This window comes from Bufo bufo, chromosome 5, assembly GCF_905171765.1.
Source record: "Bufo bufo chromosome 5, aBufBuf1.1, whole genome shotgun sequence".
Classification (NCBI taxonomy): Eukaryota; Metazoa; Chordata; class Amphibia; order Anura; family Bufonidae; genus Bufo; species Bufo bufo.
Genome location: NC_053393.1, coordinates 96,305,405 through 96,330,198, shown reverse-complemented (window position 1 = coordinate 96,330,198; position 24,794 = coordinate 96,305,405). Strand labels below are relative to the sequence as shown.

At 47.4% G+C, this 24,794-nt stretch overlaps 1 protein-coding gene across 4 annotated transcripts in view; it reads right to left on the bottom strand.

Moving 5' to 3' along the window:
* Positions 1–23,992, bottom strand: part of LOC121001282 (myosin-9-like) — a 95,851-nt gene extending 71,859 nt beyond the window's left edge. For 3 of the 4 annotated variants that reach the window (XR_005779021.1, XM_040432276.1, XM_040432278.1), the window contains exons 1-4: positions 23,658–23,726; positions 17,851–17,917; positions 16,706–16,795; positions 6,927–7,005 (exon numbers count right to left, since the gene is read on the bottom strand). Coding sequence is in view for 3 of the 4 variants with exons in the window: in XM_040432276.1 (XP_040288210.1) it covers positions 6,927–7,005; positions 16,706–16,795; positions 17,851–17,917; positions 23,658–23,664 (243 nt within the window). In the remaining variant the exon portion in view is untranslated. Of the gene's footprint in view, positions 1–6,926; positions 7,006–16,705; positions 16,796–17,850; positions 17,918–23,657; positions 23,727–23,879 lie in introns of those variants that run through there. The other variant, XM_040432277.1, reaches the window with a different exon arrangement.
* Positions 23,993–24,794: the final 802 nt, after the last annotated feature.

Sequence of the window (24,794 nt, the reverse complement as noted above, 5' to 3'; positions counted from 1 at the left end):
ATGAATATTCGTGAGAAGGCTGGTGCCGAATCCTTCACCAGTGTAAACAGGGTAGGGATCAGCCGACAAACAAGCTCAGCGCTATTTCCCAGACTGAATGTTGCTCCTGTGACACAAACTCACGGTATTATAATGCTGTATGTTGTGGCCCGACCAGGGCTGTACTGGATTGTACTGCCGGCATTTTGTTAGTACAATTCAGTACAGCTGAGGTCGGGCCACAACATACAGCATTATAATACCGTAGGCCCATGTCACAGGAGCAGCGTTCAGTCTGGGAAATACTGCTGTATTTCACAGACGCGGTTTGACATTGGCCTTAAGGTCAATACACATGAATTTGCACTGCTGTTTTTCCTCAGGCTGTAAAAATGCCAGAATAAGGCCTCCTGCACACGACCGTTGTGTGCACCCGTGGCCGTTGTGCCGTTTTCCGTTTTTTTTCGCGGACCCATTGACTTTCAATGGGTCCGTGGAAAAAACAGAAAATGCACCGTTTTGCAGCCGCATCCGTGATCCGTGTTTCCTGGCCGTGAAAAAAATATGACCTGTCCTATTTTTTTCACGGCCAACGGTTCACGGACCCATTCAAGTCAATGGGTCCGTAAAAGAACACGGATGCACACAAGATTGGCATCCGTGTCCGTGACCGTAGGTTACTTTTTACAGACGGATCCGAAGATCCGTCTGCATAAAAGCTTTTTCATAGCTGAGTTTTCACTTCGTGAAAACTCACATCCGACAGTATATTCTAACACAGAGGCGTTCCCATGGTGATGGGGACGCGTCAGGTTAGAATATACTAACAGAACTGTGTACATGACTGCCCCCTGCTGCCTGGCAGGTGCTGCCGGGCAGCAGGGGGCAGCCCCCCCCTGTAGTTAACACATTAGTGGCCAGTGGGCCCCCCCCCTGTAGTTAACACATTGGTGGCCAGTGGGCCCCCCCCCTGCAGTTAACACATTGGTGGCCAGTGCGGCCGGCCCCCCTCCCTCCCTTGTAGTTAACACATTAGTGGCCAGTGGGCCCCCCCTGTAGTTAACACATTGGTGGCCAGTGCGGCCGCCCCCCCCCCTCCCCTGTAGTTAACTCGTTGGTGGCCAGTGGGCCCCCCTCCCTCCCCTGTAGTTAACTCGTTGGTGGCCAGTGGGCCTTCTCCCCTCCCTCCCCCTCCTAATTAAAATCTCCCCCCCTATCATTGGTGGCAGCGGAGTGTACCGATCGGAGTCCCAGTTTAATCGCTGGGGCTCCGATCGGTAACCATGGCAACCAGGACGCTACTGCAGTCCCGGTTGCCATGGTTACTTAGCAATTTGTAGAACCATTATACTTACCTGCGAGCTGCGATCTCTGCGTCCGGCCGGGAGCTCCTCCTACTGGTAAGTGACAGGTCCGGCCGAGAGCTCCTCCTACTGGTAAGTGACAGGTCATGTCACTTACCAGTAGGAGGAGCTCTCGGCCGGACCTGTCACTTACCAGTAGGAGGAGCTCCCGGCCGGACGCAGAGATCGCAGCTCGCAGGTAAGTATAATGGCCACCAACGAGTTAACTACAGGGGAGGGAGGGGGGCCCACTGGCCACCAACGAGTTAACTACAGGGGAGGGAGGGGGGCCCACTGGCCACCAACGAGTTAACTACAGGGGAGGGGGGGGGGGCGGCCGCACTGGCCACCAATGTGTAAACTACAGGGGGGGGGGGCCCACTGGCCACTAATGTGTTAACTACAGGGGGGGGGGGCTGCCCCCTGCTGCCTGGCAGCACCTGCCAGGCAGCAGGGGGCAGTCATGTACACAGTTCTTTTAGTATCTTCTAACCTGAAGCGTCCCCATCACCATGCGAACGCCTCTGTTAGAATATACTGTCGGATTTGAGTTTCACGATGTAACTCAAATCCGACGGTATATTCTAACATAGAGGCGTTCCCATGGTGATGGGGACGCTTCAAGTTAAAATACACCATCGGATTGGAGAAAACTCCGATCCGATGGTATATTAACTCCTGACTTTACATTGAAAGTCAATGGGGGACGGATCCGTTTGAAATTGCACCATATTGTGTCAACGTCAAACGGATCCGTCCCCATTGACTTGCATTGTAATTCAGGATGGATCCGTTTGGCTCCGCACGGCCAGGCGGACACCAAAACGACTTTTTTTTCATGTCCGTGGATCCTCCAAAAATCAAGGAAGGCCCACGGACGAAAAAACGGTCACGGATCACGGAAAAACGGGACCCGTTTTTGCGGACCGCAAAAAAATACGTTCGTGTGCAGGAGGCCTAAGGCTACTTTCACACTCTCATTTGGTGCGGATCCGTCATGGATCTGCACAGACGGATCCGTTTAGATAATACAACTGTCTTCATCCGTTCAGAATAGATCCATTTGTATTATCTTTAACATAGCCAGGACGGATCCGTCTTGAACACCATTGAAAGACAATGGGGGACGGATCAGTTTTCTATTGTGCCAGGTTGTGTCATAGAAAACGGATCCGTCCCCATTGACTTACATTGTGTGTCAGAACGGATCCATTTGGCTCAGTTTCGTAAGACAGACACCAAAACACTGCAAGCAGTACGGAACGGAGGCAAACTGATGCATTCTGAGCGGATCCTTTTCCATTCAGAATGCATTAGGGCAAAACCGATCCGTTTTGGACCGCTTGTGAGAGCCCTGAACGGATCTCACAAACGGAAAGCCAAAACGCCAGTGTGGAAGTAGCCTAAGGGTACTTTCACACTTGCGGCAGAGAGAGCCGGAACTGCCTGCCGGATCAGGCAAAACGTATGCCAACTGATGGCATTAGTAAGACTGATCAGGATCCTTATCAGTCGAACAAATGCATTGAAATGCCGGATCCGTCTTTCCGGTGTCATCCGGCAAAACGCATCCGGCTTTTATTTTTTTCACCTTTTTTTCAGTCTGCGCATGCGCAGACCGAAAGGGCGGATCCGGCATTCCGGTATTTTGAATGCACTAATACATTCCTATGGGAAAAAATGCCAGATCCGGCATTCAAGCAAGTCTTAAATTTTTTTTCACCAGAGATAAAACCGTAGCATGCTACGGTTTTCTCTTTTGCCTGATCAGTCAAAACGACTAAGGGCTCTTTCACGCCTGCGTTATTGTCTTCCGGCATAGAGTTCCGTCGTCGGGGCTCTATGCCGGAAGAATCCTGATCAGGATTATCCCCATGCATTCTGAATGGAGAGAAATCCGTTCAGGATGCATCAGGATGTCTTCAGTTCCGGAACGGAACGTTTTTTGGCCAGAGAAAATACCGCAGCATGCTGCGCTTTTTGCTCCGGCCAAAAATCCGGAACACTTGCCGCAAGGCCGGATCCGGAATTAATGCCCATTGGAAGGCATTGATCCGGATCCGGCCTTAAGCTAAACGTCGTTTCGGCGCATTGCCGGAGCCGACATTTAGCTTTTTCTGAATGGTTACCATGGCTGCCGGGACGCTAAAGTCCTGGCAGCCATAGTAAAGTGTAGTGGGGAGCGGGGGAGCAGTGTACTTACCGTCCGTGCGGCTCCCCGGGCGCTCCAGAGTGACGTCAGGGCGCCCCAAGCGCATGCGATCACGTCATCCCTGCGCATGGGGCGCTCTGACGTCATTCTGGAGCGCCCCGGGAGCCACACGGACAGTAAGTATACCGCTCCCCCGCTCCCCACTACTACTATGGCAGCCAGGACTTTAATAGCGTCCTGGGTGCCATAGTAACACTGAACGCATTTTGAAGACGGATCCGTCTTCAAATGCTTTCAGTACACTTGCGTTTTTCCGGATCCGGCGGGCACCTCCGGCAACGGAAGTGCATGCCGGATCCCAACAACGCAAGTGTGAAAGAGGCCTGAACTGAAGACATCCTGATGCATCCTGAACGGATTACTCTCCATTCAGAATGCATGGGGATAAAACTGATCAGTTCTTTTCCGGTATAGAGCCCCTAGGACAGGAACTCTATGCCGGAAAAGAAAAACGCCAGTGTGGAAGTAGCCTTACTGTGTACGTTTATTTTTTATCACCTTTTTTTGTTGCAACCATTTTTCTTATCCTAATGCATCTAAAATTAAAAATGTTGCAACTCTGCAGTAGGTTTTCATTTCATTTTCGTTTTAGATCCATTGAAAAAAATTGAATTATGGTTGTAAATAGGGATGAGCGAGTCGACTTCGGATGAAACATCTGAAGTCGATTCGCATAAAACTTAGTTTTAATACTGTACGGAGCGAGCGCTCCGTACAGTATTAGAATGTATTGGCTCCGATGAGCCGAAGTTATTACTTTGCGAAGTCTCGTGAGACTTCATAAATTGATTTGTACTGGAAAAAAAACATTTCCCGAACTCGGGTTTGGTTCCAATTTGCTTATCCCTAGTTGTAAAGGTGGACATAGCCTTTAATATGAGCTACCAATACAGTGGTTAAAACAAAGCGCAGACAGTTGTGAACTTTGGGGGTCATTTATTAAGACCAGCGTTTTAGACATTTAGACCATTTTCTACACCTAAAACAGGCCTACAAAATGATGAATGAGATGGCCTCCTGGCCCCTCCACTTCCCTCGCGTCATGCCCACTTTTTTCACTTTTTTAGACCCGCCATGAGCGGGGAGAAGTTGCAGATTGTGGAGCAACTAACCGTTTCGCCACAATCTGCGCCAGAAATACGCCTAATATAGGCATAATTCTGGATAATAAATGACCCCCTTTGTTACTACCTCCTACCTCATCAATGCAGACATGGCTGCTTAAACTGGTCCTTGACATGAAATAATTATCAGCAGGGGGTGTTATTGCGCTCTTCGCTCTAGAATTCTGGCATCAAAAGTCACAAAATAGGGATTTCAACAGTTTGAGCTTACTTGTGCAAACATTTTTGCGATATTTTGCATTTTTACCCCACAGTTTTGATTTTAAAAAGAAGTTTCACTCCAGATTTATCAATTGAGATTTTTAAAAAAGTCTCCATTTTTCGACCTGGAAAAAAGGGCGCAAGTAGAGTAACATCTCAAGATAGAAAGAGTGACGACGTGATGTAAGGAACCACAAGGAGAGCCTCCGGGAAGAAAAGGTGGTAGTAGAGGGGGACACCTAAACAGGTTGGGGTAGGGGTCCCTTTGTGCAAAATGTAGATGGCTGCACAGCTGGCAACAGCTAATCTAAGGGGAGATAAGAGAACAATAGCGGGTGGTTCTTTCTCATGGAAGATAGGTTTAAAGGTAAGTGGGTGAGGGGATTAGGGGGGGGGTAATGTTGGGGGGATTTAGGACAGAGCAGGTGAGGAATAGCAGAATGACATTACATGTTAAAAGAAGACCCAACAGGCCTTATTATACGTTTTCTTGTGATATTTTATCTTGTAAGACTGGACTGCGGCACTTCACACTCATGGCGTCGGTCATGGCGAGATGTACATGGACTTTGTGGAACTGCTTCTCATCTCTGTGGGCACTCGGGCTTCATGGCAGAAAACCAGTTTCGGACAGGCCATGGCAGGACAAGCACAGGCTTTGTGGCATTGTTTCTTGTCTGTGGCATGTCTGACCCCCGGCCCATCATCTGAGATGCTGCAGTCGGTCCAGTTCACCCAGCTGTGCTGTATGATCCTATAAATAGGCTATTGCCACAAATTATTTGCCACAATAGTGTTTTGGCGTGGTTATTTGTGTCTGGTGAGTGGAGGTTTAACATGTGCACCCCTTAATGTCGGGGTCCTTTTACACAGACCAATGATCTGGCAGATTATCAGGAACGAAGCAGAGGCTCCCAATCGCTGTCAGATCATCAGCGGAGATGAGGGCGGCTTTTACATGCAGCAATCACCTCCGCGGTATGGGGACAGGCGATCGTACAGCGATTGCTTCTCCCCTATAGAAAATCATTGTTCCAGTGCAGCAGATTGTTGTTCATACACCAGGATCAATGATATACTGTGCGTCCCCGGTGATGGCTGGTACCTTACACTGCCAGATTATCGGTAATAAGCATTTATACAAACACTCCTCCCCGATAACCTGACAGATCATCAGTCCCTTTAGACTTATGATGCACTTAAAGGGGTATTCCGGTTGTTATTAGATCGGTCGGGGTCTTACCGCTGGAACCCCCACTGATCACGAGAATTGGGGCCTTGTACCACCTGCATCCTCCCTGAAGTGAATGGAGCCGCCGGTCGGGCATGCGTGTGGCCACTCCATTCATTTCGATGGGAATTCCGGAGATAGGTGAGCGCTGTACTTGGCTATCTCTGGAACTCCTGTACAAATTAATGGAGCGTCCACGCACGTGAACGGCCACTCCGTTAATTTCATGGGGGCGTGCAGGGGGGACGAGGCCCCCGTTCTCATGATCGGTGGGGGGGTCCCAGCGGTAGAATCCCCACCAATCTAATATTTATACCCTATCCTGTGGATAGGGAATAAATTCAAACAACCGGAGTACTCCTCCTGTAAGATACACCAAATGTATCAAACATCCTGTGACATTTCATAAATTTGATGCAAATTACATCTGGAATTTCTGTCCCGAAGCCCAACAAAAGCTGCACCAGGGCGTGCGCACTATGGTGGACCTGAGGACTATTGGCTTCCTGTCCCGCTATGTACTCTGGTAAGCCCAGTGCAGCAATGTCACCTCGTCACAATGCTTGCGCCACCGGTGGCAGACAGAAAGAAGCCCCTGCTTATCATGGAAGTGCCCATTTTTTTATTTTCATGGATGCAAAGGGGCCTTTATTAGAGGTGGCTCAAAAGGGGGCATTACCACTGTGGAGGCATTACCTTGTGTGCAGTATTTTATTTTTTATTTTTTACTATACTAAGGAATGGATAATTTGAGGTCTCAGCAGCTGGACCCCCATAGACTAGTGTTTTATGATGGTTGGCATGATGGTGTGACCAAATAAAACATAAATACCCACTTTTAGTTCTGCAATCATCTGTCCAGCTTCTGCCGCAAGTCTCGGCTGGTTGCTTGTGGCTTTTCGGACCTGGTTCCTTGTGCAGTTTTGTTAAGTAATTTTTCTCAGTGTCGGTCAATTCAAACAGGTTTCTCTATCTTTGCTAAATTAAAGGGGCCGTCCAGTCATTTATAATGTCTTTTAAAAAGGCTCAAAGCAGTATAAGATAATAAAATAAATCACACCCACCTCACCGAAAACCCCTGCACTGCAGTCCCAATATTTCCCAGTTACCCACTGGTCTTTGCTTCCTGCTCCATCGTGACAGACAGGGAGTGACTGTTCAGCCAATCGTTGGCTGGGTGGGGGGAGGGTGGGGTCACCTGCAAATTCGCATCGAAGTCTGTCTGAACCCTGCCGTTTTATAGCATTGTAGACTACAACGAAAAATAGTGTCACTATTAAATACGATCACTTCAGATTCTTATAAATCTGGTAAGAGTGCATCTAGAATGATGTCTATGAGCTGTTAGGAAAGTACAGATAAGGGCTACTCTCTGAGATTCACTGAGAAGGGAGAAGTCTGCAGACACACTGAATGTGAAAGCTGTAGAGGAAAAACTGTTGAAAACTTTTAATAAAGACCAATTCAAAAAGTGATTTTTAGCCCAAAATGAGTAGAATGCAAAAATAATAATAAAAAAAATATATAAAATACGGCAAAGGTGTCCATAGCCTCTAAAGGGGACGTAAACCTTTGGTGAATCCACAATCATGCAGCAGCTCTTCTCATCGTTTCATTGGCTCTTCCAGCATGCAGAGTACGTGTCCACAAAAAGTAAATGGTATCGGTACGTCGTGCGCTGGAGAAGCAGATCAGAGCACATAAGACGCACTCCGCACTCCTGCACGACAATGGTTCAGTTCCCCTTTAAATTCCAGTTTACTATCGCACTTGAAACTAAACGTTTGAAATACAGATTATTAACGTTCTTTCTAACTTGGGAGCTGAACACCTGGGCCTTTTGCAATGTAGAATTTACAGATAACGTGGTTGGAATGAGCCAAGTCCTTACAGTGGAGGAAAATATTTGCATGGGTACTTCTCCACATGGAGCAAATGCTGTAACGGATTTGCATGTGGAAAAATCCGCAGAATCTACAGTAGCAGCAAAGTAGATGAGATTTTAACGCTACGGACAAAATCCACACATGACTTGACAGCAGTGGTCAATTTACATTGCGGATCTCCGCCACGGATTTGGATGGTGGGTTAAATCTGAGACAAACCTACAGCATTTCTATACAATTCCACAATAAAATCCGCACCACTTGTACAGATTTTGCTGCTGCAGATCCACTGTGGAGTTTAGGGTTTTTTTTATGCAGTTTTTAAAGCCAAAATCAGGAGAGAAGCATAAAAGGAGAGAAAGTATAAAGGAAAGATATTACTTCTCTTTTTTTAATCCACGCCTGGTTTTGCACTAATTTCCGCTCTGATTTATGTTCATTTCTGCACTGAATTTTTTTTAGCAAAGTGTGCATTTGTGTAATCTCATACACTTTGCTGGTACTGTATTACGCTCCGGTTTTTCCGCAGGTATTCTGCACCCGTGTGCAGGTGGCCTAAGGGTGGCTGCACACGATGTCGATTACGTAAGCAAGTGCGGATGCGATGCGTTTTTCACTGATTGTTGCTAAGAGATGTAGTTTGTAAACATTACGTTTTTTATCACGCGCGTGCAAAACGCATTAAATCGCATGGCACCCGCGCGATAAAAACTGAACAACTGAACGCAGGCAAAACTCAATAAACTTGCTTGTGAAATCGTGCAATTTTGACTGAACGCATCCGCAATGCATCCGGACCTAATCCGCTCACGCTCGTCTGCAAGGGGCCTTAGGCCCCTTTCACACGGGCAAGTTTTCCACGCGGGTGCAACGCGTGAGGTGAACGCATTGCACCCGCACTGAATCCGGACCTATTCATTTCTATCGGGCTGTGCACATGAGCGGTGATTTTCACGCATCACTTGTGCGTTGCGTGAAAATCGCAGCAAGCTCTATTTTGTGCGTTTTTCACGCAACACGGGCCCCATAGAAGTGAATGGGGCTGCGTGAAAATCGCAAGCATCAGCAAGCATGTGCGGATGCAGTGCGATTTTCACACACGGTTGCTAGGAGACGATCGGGATGGAGACCCAATCATTATTATTTTCCCTTATAACATGGTTATAAGGGGAAATAATAGCATTCTGAATACAGAATACATAGTAAAATAGGGCTGGAGGGGTTAAAAAAAATAGAAAAAAATAATTTAACTCACCTCATCCACTTGTTCGAGCAGCCCGGTGTAACGTTACATTACCCTACTTCGTGAGCTTTCCCTACCTCGTAACTTCCGGTCGGTTTAGGGAAATCTCACAGCGGAGTTCAGCTGGACACTGGGACACTGCGCATGCGCCGGAGAGCCTCACCAGCCTTAGAGTAGGGGGAAAATTACAGCCCAGTGCGCAAAGCGCGGCTAACGGAGATCGGATGGATGTTCTGTAGTTAGCCGCGCTTGCGCACTGGGCCGTAATTTTCCCCCTACTCTAAGGCTGGTGAGGCTCTCCGGCGCATGCGCAGTGTCCCAGTGTCCAGCTGAACTCCGCTGTGAGATTTCCCTAAACCGTCGTTTTGCGCATGCGCAGATCGGCACAACTCCGGCACGCCTCCTCACGTCATTTCCAGTGCGACCGGAAGTTACGAGGTAGGGAAATCTCACGAAGTAGGGTAATGTAACGTTACACCGGCTTCTCTTCTGTCTTCATCTTTGCTGTGCAGTAGGAAAAGGACCTGTGGTGACGTCACTGCGCTCATCACATGGTCCGTCACATGATCCATCACCATGGTGATGGAGCATGTAATGAGCGCAGTGATGTCATCAAAGGTCCTTTACCCAGGTCCTGAAGAAAGAAGACAGAAGAGAAGCCGGGCTGCGCGAACAAGTGGATTAAGGTGAGTTAAATTATTATAATTTTTTTTAACCCCTCCAGTGCTATTGTACTATGTGCATTCTGTATTCAGAATGCTATTATTTTCCCAACCTGAACTTCTGTGACACCTAACCCAAACCTGAACTTCTGTGAAGAAGTTCGGGTTTGGTTACCAAACATGGTGATTTTTCTTACGAGCGTGCAAAAGGCATTAAAATTTTTTGCACTCTCGCATTTTTCCATGACGCACCGGCATCTTATCCAGCCCAACACCATGACGCCCGTGTGAAAGGCGCCCGTGTGAAAGGCCTAAGGGTGGCTGCACACAGTGCAGGTTTATGTGCAGAAACTCTGCACTGAAACTACAGAAAAACAATATTCATAGTTTTGTGTAGTTTTTATGTGGATTTGCTGCAGATTTCATCCTTCCATTGCAAAAAAAAGGTGAAATCTGCACAATAAAAACATAACAATTGACATGCTGCAGATTTGAAAATCCACAAGATTTGTCTGTATCTCGGAGGGCATACGGTTGTGTGCAAGAGGCCTAAGGCTCCATTCACACGTCCGCAAAATGGGTCCGCATCCGTTCTGCAATTTTGCGGAACGGGTGCGGACCCATTCATTCTCTATGGGGACGGAATGGATGCGGACAGCACACAGTGTGCTGTCCACATCCGCATTTGCGGTGCGCGGCCCCGATCTTTGGGTCCGCAGCTCCGCAGAAAGATAGAGCATGTCCTATTCTTGTCCGCAGCTTGCGGACAAGAATAGGCATTTCAATGGGGGTGCCGGGCTGGTGTGTTGCGGACCCGCAATTTGCGGGTCTGCAACACACCACGGATGTGTGAATGCAGCCTTAGGCCTCATGCACACGACCGTTGTGTGCATCCGCGTCCGTTCCGTCATTTTTCACAGTTTAGCGGAGGTCCCATTCATTTCTATGGAACTGTGAAAAAAAACTGATAGTCCTCCGTTTTTTCTCCGCGTCCGTGATTCCAGTCAGTCAAAAAAATATAACCTGTCCTATTCTTGTCAGAAAACGGAGGACGGACCCATTTAAGTCAATGGGTCCGTAAAAAAAAACGGATGCACTACTGGCATGTCATCCGTGTCCGTGTCCGTTTTTTTCTACAAGACCTTGGTGCAATAAAATTACACTTCTCATTAACCTTCCTTTTTTCCCCCCTGTCAGACAAAAAAATAATTAAGACACAAGGAAACACAACTGAAGCAAAATCGGACACGGACCACTGAAGCCAAATCACTGACAGTGAAAAATCACTGTCGTGTGCATGAGGCCCTAACACTGTGGTTTTTCAGCATGGAAATCCACGTCTTCCCCTAAGGGCTCATGCACACGTACGTATTTTTTGTCTGCATCGATCCGCATTTTTTGGGGGTTGGATGAGGACCCATTCACTTCAATGGGGCTGCAAAAGGTGTGGACAGCAGACCATGTGCTGTCTGCATCCGTATGTCCGTTCAGTGGCATCCGCAAAAATATATGAACATGTCCTATTATTGTCCGCATTGTGGACAAGGATAGGACAGTTCTATTATGGCTTGGACATTAAGTTCCGCAAAATCCGGAATGCACATGGCCGGTATCCGTGTTTTGTGGATCCGTAATTTGCGCACTACAAAACAGGCAACAGTCATGTGCATGAGCCCTAAGGCCACAGCAGACCCATTAAATATGGCTGTACTCTAAGGCCTCATGAACACGACCGTATGTATTTTGCGGTATGCAAAAAACGGATCCGTAAAAAATACAGATGACATCCGTGTGCATTCCGTATTTTGCGGAACGGAGCAGCTGGCCCCCAATAGAACAGTCCTATCCTTGTCTGTAATGCGGACAATAATAGGACATGTTCTATTTTTTTGCGGAACTGAAATACGGACATACAGAAACGGAATGCACACAGCGTAACTTCCATTTTTTTTGCGGACCCATTGAAGTGAATGGTTCCATATACGGTCCTTAGGGCTCGTTCACACGAACTTGTGAAGCCCGTGCCCGTGCTGTGAACCGCAAATTGCGGTCCGCAATGCACGGGCACCTTCCGTGGGGCAGGCGCATGGGGATCGCAGACCCATTCACTTGAATGGGTCTGCGATCCCTTCGTTCCGCAAAAAATAGAGCATGTTCTATCTTTTTGCGGTGCTGAGGCACGGAACAGAACCCCAGAAAGCGCTCCGTAGTGCTTCCGTAGTGTTCCGTTCCTTGCATCCGTTCCGCATCTCCGTATTTGTGGACCCATTGAAGTGAATGGGTCCACATCCGTGATACGGAATGCACACGGAACGGTGCCCGTGTATTGCGGATCCGCAAATGCGGTCGGCAATACGGCAACGGGCAGCACACGTTCGTGTGAACGAGCCCTAACTTTTTCTCCGGAATGAAGCAACAGATCCCTAAGGCCTCTTGCACACGAACGTATTTTATTTCCGTTTCCGTTCCGTTTTTGGCGTTTCCATTTGCGGTACCATTCATTTCAATGGTTCCGCAAAAAAAACAGAATGTACTCTGTGTGCATTCCGATTCCGTATATTTCCGTTCCGGACAAGGATAGGACTGTTCTATTAGGGGCCAGATGTTCCGTTCCGCAAAATACGGAATGCACAAGGACGTAATTTTGCGGATCCGTTTTTTGCGGACCGTAAAATACAGTAAATTACATATGGTTGCGTGCAAGAGACCTAAATGAAAGGTATTATTACATTCAGATGAGTTTAGGGCTCATGCACACGACCGTATGTATTTTGCGGTCTGCAAAAAACAGATCCGCAAAAAATACGGATGACATCTGTGTGCATTCTGTATTTGGCGGAACGGAACAGCTGGCTCCTAATATAACAGTCCTATCCTTGTCCATAATGTGGACAATAATAGGACATGTTCTATTTTTTTGCGGAACAGATATACGGACATATGGAAACGGAATGCACACGGAGTAAGGGCTCGTTCACACGACCGTTGGTGTCCCGTGCCCATGCTGTGAACCGCAAATTGCAGTCCGCAATGCACGGGTACCTTCCGTGGGGCAGGCGCATGGGGATCGCAGACCCATTCACTTGAATGGGTCTGCGATCCCTTCGTTCCGCAAAAAATAGAGCATGTTCTATCTTTTTGCGGTGCGGAGGCACGGAACAGAACCCCAGAAAGCGCTCAGTAGTGCTTCCGTAGTGTTCCATTCCGTGCTTCCTTTCCGCACCTCCGGACTTGTGGACCCATTGAAATGAATGGGTCCGCATCCGTGATGACAACGGAACGGTGCCCGTGTATTGCGGATCCGCAATACGGGAACGGGACACCAACGGTCGTGTGAATGAGTCCTAAGGCCTCTTTCACACGACCGTTTTCAGTTTACGGACCGTTTTTTGCGTTCCGTATACGGTCTGTATACAGTCCGTATACGGAACCATTCATTTCAATGGTTCCACAAAAAAAATGGAATGCACTCAGTATGTCTTCCGTATCCGTTCTGTTTTTGCGAAACCATCTATTGAAAATATGTTATGCCCAGCCCAATTTTTTCTATGTTATTACTGTATACTGTATATACCATACGGAAAAACGGAACGGAAACATAAAACGGAACAATGGATCCGTCAAAAACGGACCGCAAAACACTGAAAAAGCCATACGGTTGTGTGAAAGAGGACTAACCAGGTTTTTTTGCGGACCCATTGAAGTGAATGGTTCCGCATACGTTCTGCAAAGAAAACGGAACAGACACGGAAAGAAAATACGTTTGTGTGCATGAGCCCTTAGTCCTACAAGGCACTGAGATTTATCAAACTGGTGTAAAGGAAAACTGGCTTAGTTTCCGATAGCAGCCAATCAGATTCCTCCTTTCATTTGCTAAAGGAGCTGTGAAAAATGAAAGGTGGGATCTGGTTGTTAGCCTAGGCCCTAGGTGGAACTGAGAAATGACAAAATACTGCCACCTAGTGACTAAGTAATAGAAAAGACATCACATCGCAAATTTAAAAGGACTTTCTGCTTAACAAAAATGTCATTTTTTATTTTATTACTGTTAGCAGACACTGGAGAACGCCCCTTTCCATAGACCTTAAATGACCCCAGAACATGAATTTGCTTTGGTGATTTTTTACCGACTAAAAATAAATGCCAGTAAGGCTACATGCACACCACCGTGTGCCCCCCGTGGCCGTATTGCGGCCCGTATACGGCGGGTCCGCAATACACGAGCACCGGCCGTGTGCATTCCGCATCACAGATTGCGGACCCATTTACTTGAATGGGTTCGCAATCCGGAGCTGCTGTGCAGAACAGAGGCATGGACCCATGGAGGCACTACGGAGTGCTTGCGTGGTGTTTCTGTCCGTGCCTCCGCACCGCAAAAAAATAGAACATGTTCTACTTTTTTCCGGTGCGGAAGGATCACTGACCTATTCAAGCTGAATGGGTCTCGATCCGTCCCTGCCGCCGCACAGACGTTGCCCGTGCATTGGGGACCGAGCCTCCGCACCGCAAAAAGAACTTGCTCTATCTTTTTGCGGAATGGACGGATCGCGGACCTATTCAAGTGAATGGGTCCGCGATCCGCAAGCGGCTGGCCCACAGTCGGTGCCCGTGCAATTTGCGGTCCACAGCATGGGCACGGAGGGGCAACGGTGGTGTGAACGAGCCCTTATAAGAATAGCTGCTCCAGAATTTTTATTCAATGGGCAATACAATTATTTACTAAAAAAGACATATCAAGAAAGGTGACAACTCCTCTTTAAGGCCTCCTGCACATGAACGTTTTTTTTTTCTGCTTACGTTCCGTTTTTTGCGTTCCGTATACGGAACTATTCATTTTAATGGATCCGCAAAAAAAATGGAAGGTACTGCGTATGCCTTCGTTTCCGTATTTCCGTTCCTATCAAACATAGAACATGTCCTATTACTGCCCGCAAATAACGATCCGTGGCTCCATTCAAGTCAATGGGTCCGCAAAAAAAACTGAATGCATACGGAATGCATCCGTATGTCTTCCGTATCTGTTCCGTTTTTGCGGAACCATCTATTGAACATCTTATGGCCAGCCCAATTTTTTTATGTTATTATTGTATGCTTTCGTTTCCGATCCGCAAAAAACGGATCACAAATGGTAACCAAACGGGAAAACGAAACGGCAAAATGGAACGGAAGCGGAAACACTACTGAAACAAAAAAACTGAAAAACGGATTCGTGAAAAACAGACTGCAAAATACTGAAAAAGCCATACGGTCGTGTGCAGGAGACCTAAGGCTAGGGCCACATGACGACAATAAGTCGCGCGACACATAGGTCACAACTACACTGCAACATGTGTCGCGTGACATTAATGTCGCACCAATGTCGCGCAATTTTTTTTATAATGATAGTCTATGGTGTCGCACTGCAACATGATGCGACTGCAACGCGACAGTCACGGAAAAATCCATCTTGGATGGATTTTTTGCTACTGTCGTGTTGCAGTCGCAGCATGTCGCAGTGCGACACCATAGACTATCATTATAAAAATTGTCGCGCGACACATGTCGTCGTGTAGCCCTAGCCTAAGGCCTGGGCTACACTGCGACTTTCTGTAGCGCAACTGATTGATTTTAACCACTGAACATTTTAACTATTTAACTACAACTGCAGTCCAAATGGATGCATTCAGTTGAATGCAATCTTGTGAACTGCAGCTGTAGTTAAATAGTTAAAATCAGTCAGTCGCGCAACAAAATGTTGCAGTGTAGCCTCACCCTAAGGCCTCCTGCACACGACCATAGGTGTCCCGTTGTTGTATTGCGGACCGCATTTGCTGATCACCAATACACGGGCACCGTTCTGTGTGCATTCCGCATCACGGATGCGGACCCATTCACTTCAATGGGTCCGCAAATCCGGAGATGCGGAATGGTGTGGAACGGAAGCACGGAACGGAACACTATGGAAGCACTACGGAGTGCTTCCGTGGGGTTTCGTCCCGTACTTCCGTTCCGCAAAAAGATAGAACATGTCCTATCTTTTGCGGAACGGGCGGATCGCGGACCCATTAAAGTGAATGGATCCGCGATCCGCTGCAGCTGCCCCGCGGAAGGGCATTGCGGGCCTCTGCACGGCCACGGGGCGCACACGTTCGTGTGCAGGAGGCCTAAACCTACCAGAGACATGAGATATCTATCAGCCAGTCATTCAGGTGACAGCTGTCACTGACTACCCCGTGCTCATTACTTGAACATAGGGAGGACACGATAAGCAGCTGCCAGACACCATTGGCACTGCTCTGCTTATCTTCATGGAAAACATACGACTGGATAAATAGAAATCCAACATGGCAGCCTGCAGATGTCGCAGCACTGTCTAGGAGTAGACACTGTTAGATATTCACAGGACAAGCATTAGGGCTAATGCCGGCCATTCCGTGCATTGGGGACGGGAAATTGCGGTCCCCAATGCACAGGCACCATCCGTGCGGCTGCTGCAGACGGATGCAGACCCATTCAACTTGCAAGGGTCCGTCATCCATCCGCACAGCAAAAATAGAACATGTTCTATTTTTTTGCGGTGCGGAGGCACAGACAGAAACCCCACGGAAGTGCTCTGTAGTGCTTCCGTGCCTCCGTTCTACACCGCTCTGTCCGGATTGCCGACCGATTCAAGTGAATCCGTGATGAGGTGCACAAAAGGCCGGTGCCCATGTATTGCAGACTCACTGTTTGCCGGTTCGTGTGCATGAGACCTTACAGGGTTTTTAAGCACATGTGCTTGCATGTTTCCTATAAAATATAATGCAGGGCGATGTGTAATATCATGTCCACTAATGGAAGGATATAAGAAGGAGGTCTCCAGCTCCAGGAGGTAGACTTGTTTCTGAAGATTCTTGATGTATTCTGTCTCTATTAAGACACAAGGATCCATTTTCCTAAAATACCAAGCACAGATAAATGATCAGGATTCTGGGGTTGTGTGGATTGTTTCATTTGGACATACTAAGGCTAGGGCTACACGGCGAGGTGTGTTTTGTGCGACTTTTTTCTATAATGATAGTCAATGATGTCACACTGCGACATTCTGCGACTGCAACATGACAGTCGCAAAAAATCCAAGTTGGATTTATGTGCAACTGTCGTGTTGCAGTCGCAGTACGTCGCAGCGTGATACCATTGACTGTCATTACAACCATGTAGCCCTTGCCTAAGGCCTCCTGCACACGCACACGAACCTGTGCGCCCCGTGGCGGGCCGCAATGCACAAACGCTGACCGCATTCACTTTAATGGGTCCGTGATCTGCCCGTTCCGCAAAAAGATAGGACATGTTCTATTTTTTTGCGGAACAGAAGTACGGGACGAAACCCCACAGAAGCACTCCGTACTGCTTCCGTAGGGTTCCGTTCCGTGCTTCTGTTCTGCACCATTCCACATCTCCGGATATACGGACCCATTGAAGTGAATGGGTGATGGGGAATGCACACGGAACAGTGTCCGTGTATTGCGGATCCTCAAATGCGGTCCGCAATATGGCAACGGGACACCTGCGGTCGTGTGCAAGAGGCCTAACTGACAGATTCATCATGATTAAAGAGAAAGCGGAGACGTTACCCACAGCAGCCAAAACCGCCGCCACCTACATTTTCCAAAAGTCTCCTAGGGTACGTTCACATCTCCTCTACCTGATCCAGTAGTCTGTTCAGGCAGAGGACTACCAGATTTCACCGTATTCGGCAGTGATCCAGCCGATTTCCGACATGAGTACGAGGTTTCAGCCAGACAAAAACAGGTGCATGCAGGTTTTTGTCCAGCCGAAACCCCCCACTCAAGCTGGAAACCTGCCAGGTCCCCGTCAGATCCCATTATAGTCAATGGGTTCTGGCAGGATGTGCCTATGATGGATATGGTGAAATCTGGCACAAAGACACAATATTTTATAAAAGGAATCGCGGCTTCCATTATTCGCACATCGCATCTGAAGAACTAACCTGGAACTTGAAGTGTCCATAGAAGCAAATTTCAGACCCTTAATAGTAAGGGATTTCCTTAGTGTTTCTGAGGAAAAAATAAATAGGGGATCATTTATTAGATATACGCCAATTTTTGACGGATATCTGTCATAGATTCGGTCACTGAGGGAATTTGCAGCCAAATCTGCGACTTTTCCCCACTCCCGCCAGGTGTAAAAAAGGGGGCTTGGGGTGGGCGGGAAGAGGATGGGACGGCTGGCCCGCCTCATTTATAATTTTCTACGCCTGTTTTAGGTGCTTTCACACTAGCGTTTTTGTTTTCCGGTACTGAGTTCCGTCACAGGAGCTCAATACCGGACAAGAACTGATCAGTTTTATCCTAAAGCATTCTGAATGGAGAGAAATCCGTTCAGGATGCATCAGTTCAGTCCCTCTTACGTTTTTTAGACGGAGAAAATACCGCAGCATGCTGCAGTTTTCTCTCCGGCCAAAAATACTGATCACTTGCCGGAATGCCCAGTCCGGCATTAATTTACATTGAAGTGTTGGCATTAAGTGTGCCGGCAAAACGGATCCGGCATTGTGGTCTGCGCATGCGCAGACTTTTAAAAATGCAAAGAAAATTAATACTGGATCAGTTTTTCCGGATGACACCGGAGAGACGGATCCGGTATTTCAATGCATTTCTCAGATCCGTCAGTTTGCGTCCGGATTGCCGGATCCGGCAGGCAGTTCCGGCGACGGAACTGCCTGCCGGAATCCTCTGCCGCAAGTGTGAATGTAGCCTTAGGCGTAGAAAATGATCTAAATCTACACCAGAAAGGGAGCTGGCATAGAGTTAGGCTGGAGGTGTGGAAGTTATGTAGAGGCACATCATGCTCCAGCGCAAGGGGCGTCTAAAACACCAGTCTAAATAACGACACATAATAAATAAGGCTACTTTCACACTAGCGTTCGGGGCTCCGCTTGTGAGTTCCGTTTGAAGGGGCTCACAAGCGGCCCCGAACGGATCCGTCCAGCCCTAATGCATTCTGAATGGATGCGGATCCGCTCAGAATGCATCAGTCTGGCTCCGTTTTTCCTCCGCTCCGCTCAGCAGGCGGACACCTGAACGCAGCTTGCAGCGTTCAGGTGTCCGCCTGGCCGTGCGGAGGCAAACGGATCCGTCCAGACTTACAATGTAAGTCAATGGGGACGGATCCGTTTGCATTATCATGAACAAAAAAAAAAAACAAAAAAAAAGTTTTTTTTTTTTGTTCATGGTAATGCAAACGGATCCGTTCTGAACGGATCTAAGCGTTTGCATTATAGGTGCGGATCCGTCTGGGCACATACCAGACGGATCCGACCTAAACGCAGGTGTGAAAGTAGCCTAAGCTGAATACTCACCTCCTATTGCCCCTAATCCCCGGAGAAAGGAAGAAGCCTCTGCCGGAGGTACAGGGCCGGCTCCAGCATAGTTACAGACTGTCATGCACTATAGGATGTCTGACGTTTATATTAATCACAGCATAGCCCCTTTAAGTGTAGTAATAATGTAGTAAAATGCTTTTATTTGTCCCTTTTTTTTAGCAAAAAATGTTGTGACCAGTTTTTTTTTTGTGGTGCCATTTTAAGACAGTTTAGGCTACTTTCACATCTGCATTTTCAATTCGGCTATTGAGATCCGTCATAGGGTCTCAATAGCGGAAAAAAAAACGCTTCAGTTTTGTCCTCGTTCATTGTCAATGGGGACAAAACTGAACTGAACGAAACGAAATTCACCAAAATGCATTCCGTTCCGTTTGGTTGCTCTCCCATCGTGGACAGAATAACGCTGCAAGCAGCGTTATTCTGTTCGCGATGTGGTGCGGAGCAAGATGGATCCGTCCTGACAAACAATATAAGTCAATGGGGACGGATCCGTTTTCTCTGACATAATAGAAAACTGATCCGTCCCCCATTGACTTTCAATGGAGTTCATGACGGATCAGTCATGGCTATAATATAGATATAGATATAATACAACCGGATCCGTTCATGACGGATGCATGCGGTTGTATTATTGTAACGGATCCGTTTTTGCAGATCCATGACAGATCCGCAAAAAATACTAGTGTGAAAGTAGCCTTAGGCCGAGTTCACACGAACGTGTGTGATCCGTGGCCGTATTGCGGGCCGCAAATTGCAGGCCGCAATACACGGCCACAGTTCCGTGTGCATTCCGCATCAAGGATGCGGACCCATTCCCTTCAATGGGTCCGCAAATCCGGAATTGCGGAACGGCCGCACGGAACGGGACCCCTCGGAAGCACTTTGGAGTGCTTCCGTGGGGTTGCGTCCCGTACTTCCGTTCCGCAAAAAGATAGAACATGTCCTATCTTTTTGCGGAACGGCCGGATCGCAGACCCATTAAAGTGAATGGGTCCGGGATCCGATGCGGCTGACCTACGGCCGGCGATCGTGCATTGCGGCCCGCCATTTGCAGGCCACAGCACGGGCACGGGTCACACACGTTCGTGTGAACTCGGCCTTAGAGAGAACCTGTCACCTCTCCAGACTTGTCAGTTTAGTAACTACTTGCATCCCCCATGTAATTACAGTTCTGGAGCCTCTACTCTTATGACTCTATGTTGGGCCATTCCTGTATTTCCTGTATAACTCATCACCTGCTGCTCCCCCTGTAGTATACCACGACCGGATTCAGACCCTCACTCAGGCTCCACAGTTATATCCACATAATCCACTCAGTCGTATTAGGCTAGGTCTACACAACGACATTTGTTGCGCGACATTTTGTTGCACCAATGTAGCACGGCAATTTTTATAATGGCAGTCTATGGTGTCGCACTGCAACATGCGACATGCTGCGACTGCGACGCAACAGTCGCAAAAAATGTCATTGTGTTGTAGACCTAGCCTTAGTCTTAGGCCTCATGCACACGGCCGTGTTCCGCGGCCGAGAGCGGTCTGTGGTAACCCGGCCGGGATTCCTGCTGACAGCAGGAGCGCACGGCGGCATTGGTTGCTATGACGCCGTGTGCTTCATGCCGCCGCTGCACTATAGTGATAGACTCGTATGATCTATACGAGTGTATTACTGTACAGTAGTGGCGGCATGAAGCACATGGCGTCATAGCAACCAATGACGCCGTGCGCTCCTGCTGTCAGCAGGAATCCCGGCCGGGTTACCATGGACCGCTCTCAGCCGTGGCCGTGTGCATGAGGCCTTATTCAAAAGGTTATTCGTGAGGTATAGATAATACTCACTCTTTTGAAGCTTTGCTTGTATTTTTCAGTCCTTTTATTTTTCATATAAATAAATCGCTATAATGCAGAGTAATCCTGAGAGCGCTGAACTGATTGCTACCCCATGCTGCGCGATGTTTCGGGGATCTCGCCCCCTTAATCATGCGTGCCTGTGGGTTGTAACCATGCGCTTTAAATACAATCTCTTTCATCATCATCATTTCACATTTACATATATTCATTAATCCCTTAAGGACCTCCGCGGTTTATGTACTGTGGAGGTCCGGTCCCTAAACATGGTGCCCACTCGCACGTATAGTGGGCGCCATAGCTGCCGGGTTTCTGCTATTTTAAATAGCAGAGACTCACGGCACATATATGCGATGAGCCATAAGGCTGATCGCATACATTTTACCCTTCAGATGCTGTGGTCAAATGTGACCACGGCATCTGATCAGACAGGAAGCAGCAGTCACGCACTTCCGCTCTGGTAACAGTGTTCCCCGACTGAGATCAGGGAACCTGTTACTTCGCTAAAATATACTATTTCAGGAATATACCAATACAGGCCACTAGGTGGCAGCATTGTATTGGTATAGTGCAAATAAAGTGTTCAGTGATGTCTATATAGACATCAATGAACACAATTGGCAATATAATCAAAATCAAAAAAGATATAGGGGTCAGAATATGGTTATAAAAAAAAAAATTTCCTCAAAGGTTTTAATTTTTTTTTCAGTATTAAAACACAATAAAAATTATACAAGTGTGGTATCGTTGTAACTGTACTGACCTAGAGAACGAAGATAACAGGTAAATTTTACCGCATAGTGTACTGTTTAAAAAAAATTAAATAAAAGCCTTTATCAGAATTGTGTTTTTTCACAATTCTACCCCATTTGGATTTTTTTTCCCGCTTCCTACTACATGGTATGCAACAGTGAATGTTGCCATTAGAAAGTACAACTTGTCCCGCAAAAAATAAGCCCTCATAACGCTATGTGACTGGAAAAATAAAAAAGTTAGGACTATGGGAAGGCGAGGAGTAATAAACAAAAACGCAAAAATGGAAAATCCCCTGGTCCTGAAGGGGTTTAGGCCTCTTTCACACGAGCGTGACGGATCAGGTCCGGATGCGTTCAGGGAAAGGCTGAATTCACACGCCGTTGGAACACAGTCTGTGAGATACCAGACTGGCATCCTGCTTAGTGCAGGTTGCTATGACGCCGTGCGCTTCGTGCCGCCGCTGCTGTACGATAATACACTTGTACAGATCATACGAGTGTATTAGGGTACTTTCACACTTGCGTTGTGAAGATCCGGCAGGCAGTTCCGCCACCTGAATTGCCTGCCAGATCCGGAAATCCGTGTGCAAATGGATAGCATTTGTAGACGGATCCGAATGCGGATCAGTCTGACAAATGCATTGAAACACCAGGTCAGTCTCTTCGGTGTCATCCGGAAAAAACGGATCCGGTATTTATTTATTTTTGCATTTTTAAAGGTCTGCGCATGCGCAGACCAGCAAACCGGATCCGTTTTGCTGGAACACTTGGTGCCGGATGCATTTCAATGGAAAATAATACCGGATCCGGCATTCCGGCAAGTGTTCCAGAATTTTGGACGGAGAAAATACTGCAGCATGCTGCAGTATTTTCTCCGCCAAACACCGTAAGAGGGACTGAACTGATGCATCCTGAACGGATTGCTTTCCATTCAGAATACATTAGGATAAAACAGATCAGTTATTTTCCGGTATTGAGCCCCTAGGACGGAACTTAATACCGGAAAAGAAAAACGCAAGTGTGAAAGTACCCTAATACAACTGAGTGGATTATCTGTATAAATTGTAGTAAAGGTACTGCTGGGTGTTACCAGTAGTGGGTGTGTCTGACTATGCAATCAGCGCTGCTGATGTCAGACTGTGCAGGGACACACCCGCAACTGGTAACGCCCATCTGTACCTTTACTGCAAATTGCTGTCAATTCCTAAACATCTAGCAGTAATAATAAAGGAATGGCCCAACATAGAGTCATAAGAGTAGAGGCTCCAGAACTGGTATTACATGGGGGATGCAAGTAGTTACTAGGACAGACATGTCAGGAGAGGTGAGAGCACAAGAGGCGCAGTGGCAGCTGCGACCACACACCACTATATGAGCAAAACCTATGGGAGAGATTTATCAAAACTGGTGCAAAGGAAAAGTGGCTTAGTTGCCCATAGCAACCAATCAGATTCCACCTTTCATTTTCATTTTGGAAAAATTAAAGGTGGAAGCTGGTAGGTTGCTATGGGCAACTAAGCCACTTTTCCTTTGCACCAGTTTTGATAAATCTCCCCACATGCGGCGGGCTCTAATTATAACGTTTTCTCTAGGTTTCCTATAATAACAATGCAGAAGAAAATCCATTGGGGAAGAGTCATAAAAGAATAAAATCTAGAGTGGGAGGAGTTACACAAAGCTACCAATCAGATTGCTGCTTGCATCTCCTATGTGTAATGAGAACTACAATTTGACTGGTTGCTCTCGGTATCTCAGATTCACCCCCTGTAGCCCTGTCAGTCAGGACGTGTATAATGGACCACACGCACTCACCAGCCATTCCTGGCCCCAGCAGACGCAGTCAGGTGCACAGCTGTCAGAGGAGAAAGCACGGGCTCGGCCGTCACCATAGCAGCATACACAAACGCCTCTACATCACTGCTGCTAGGCGGAGTCTGCATTACGGCGGCCATTTTGGATGTGGGCAAACGAAGCCCATAGCTGCAAGAAGAGGGGCTGTGAAAGAGTCGCTTCTTAAAATGCTAACAAAGTTACCTCAAGTACTTTAGAAATATTTCCCTATAGGAGGGATTCACACGACAAACTCTGCACGTCCATACTTGGCAGCCATTTTGTCGGAGTCTTTTCACTGGTACCCGGGTACATTGTTCAGCCCCTCAGAGAAGAAAAGCATAGTGTGGAGATTTTCTGGGATATAAAAAAAAATACCCATTTGTATCCCTAGAGGGCAGCACTCTCATTAACAATGGCATGTATTGTCTGTACTCCTGTCACTACAGCATAGACCAGTGCAGTAAATAAAGGAAAATAAGAATGCCCCAATGATGTGTTAATGTAATATTAGACCAGTCATTAGAAAACAAGAACTGTCACCTTCAGCAAACGTAATATATATCTTAGAAGTCCTTTAGAACCCATTGAATGCTAGGAAAGGCTTCATTCACATGGACATATTACGGATTACCATATCGAAGAATAGATTATTGAACAGCCATAGAAAACTATGTGTAAGGCCTTATGCACCCGGGTGTGCCTGTATGGCAGCCCACAAACAGCGTGTCCTCAATACACGGGCACCAGCCATGTGCACTCCACATCACGGATGCAGACCCAAAAATAAAAATTTTTATATGCACAACTTTTTTGCGGTGCGGACAGATCTGGATCTGTCTGCGGAATCCGCATGGATGTTGCGTCTTCAAACAGCTGATCGGGAGGGGTGCCGGGTGACGGACCCCGCCGATTGGATATTGCTGCCCTATCATGACGATAGGCCATCAATATTAATGGCCGGACAACCCCTTTAAGGTGCTAATAAGAGATATTTCTGAACTGTCTGTTTCTTCTTAGCCTTTTTCTTTATTTCACATTATTTTGCGGCTGCTGAATCGAAATGATGTATCATAAATTCTGACGCACCAGCGCAGGCAGCGTCCCTTGTGGGGGGGT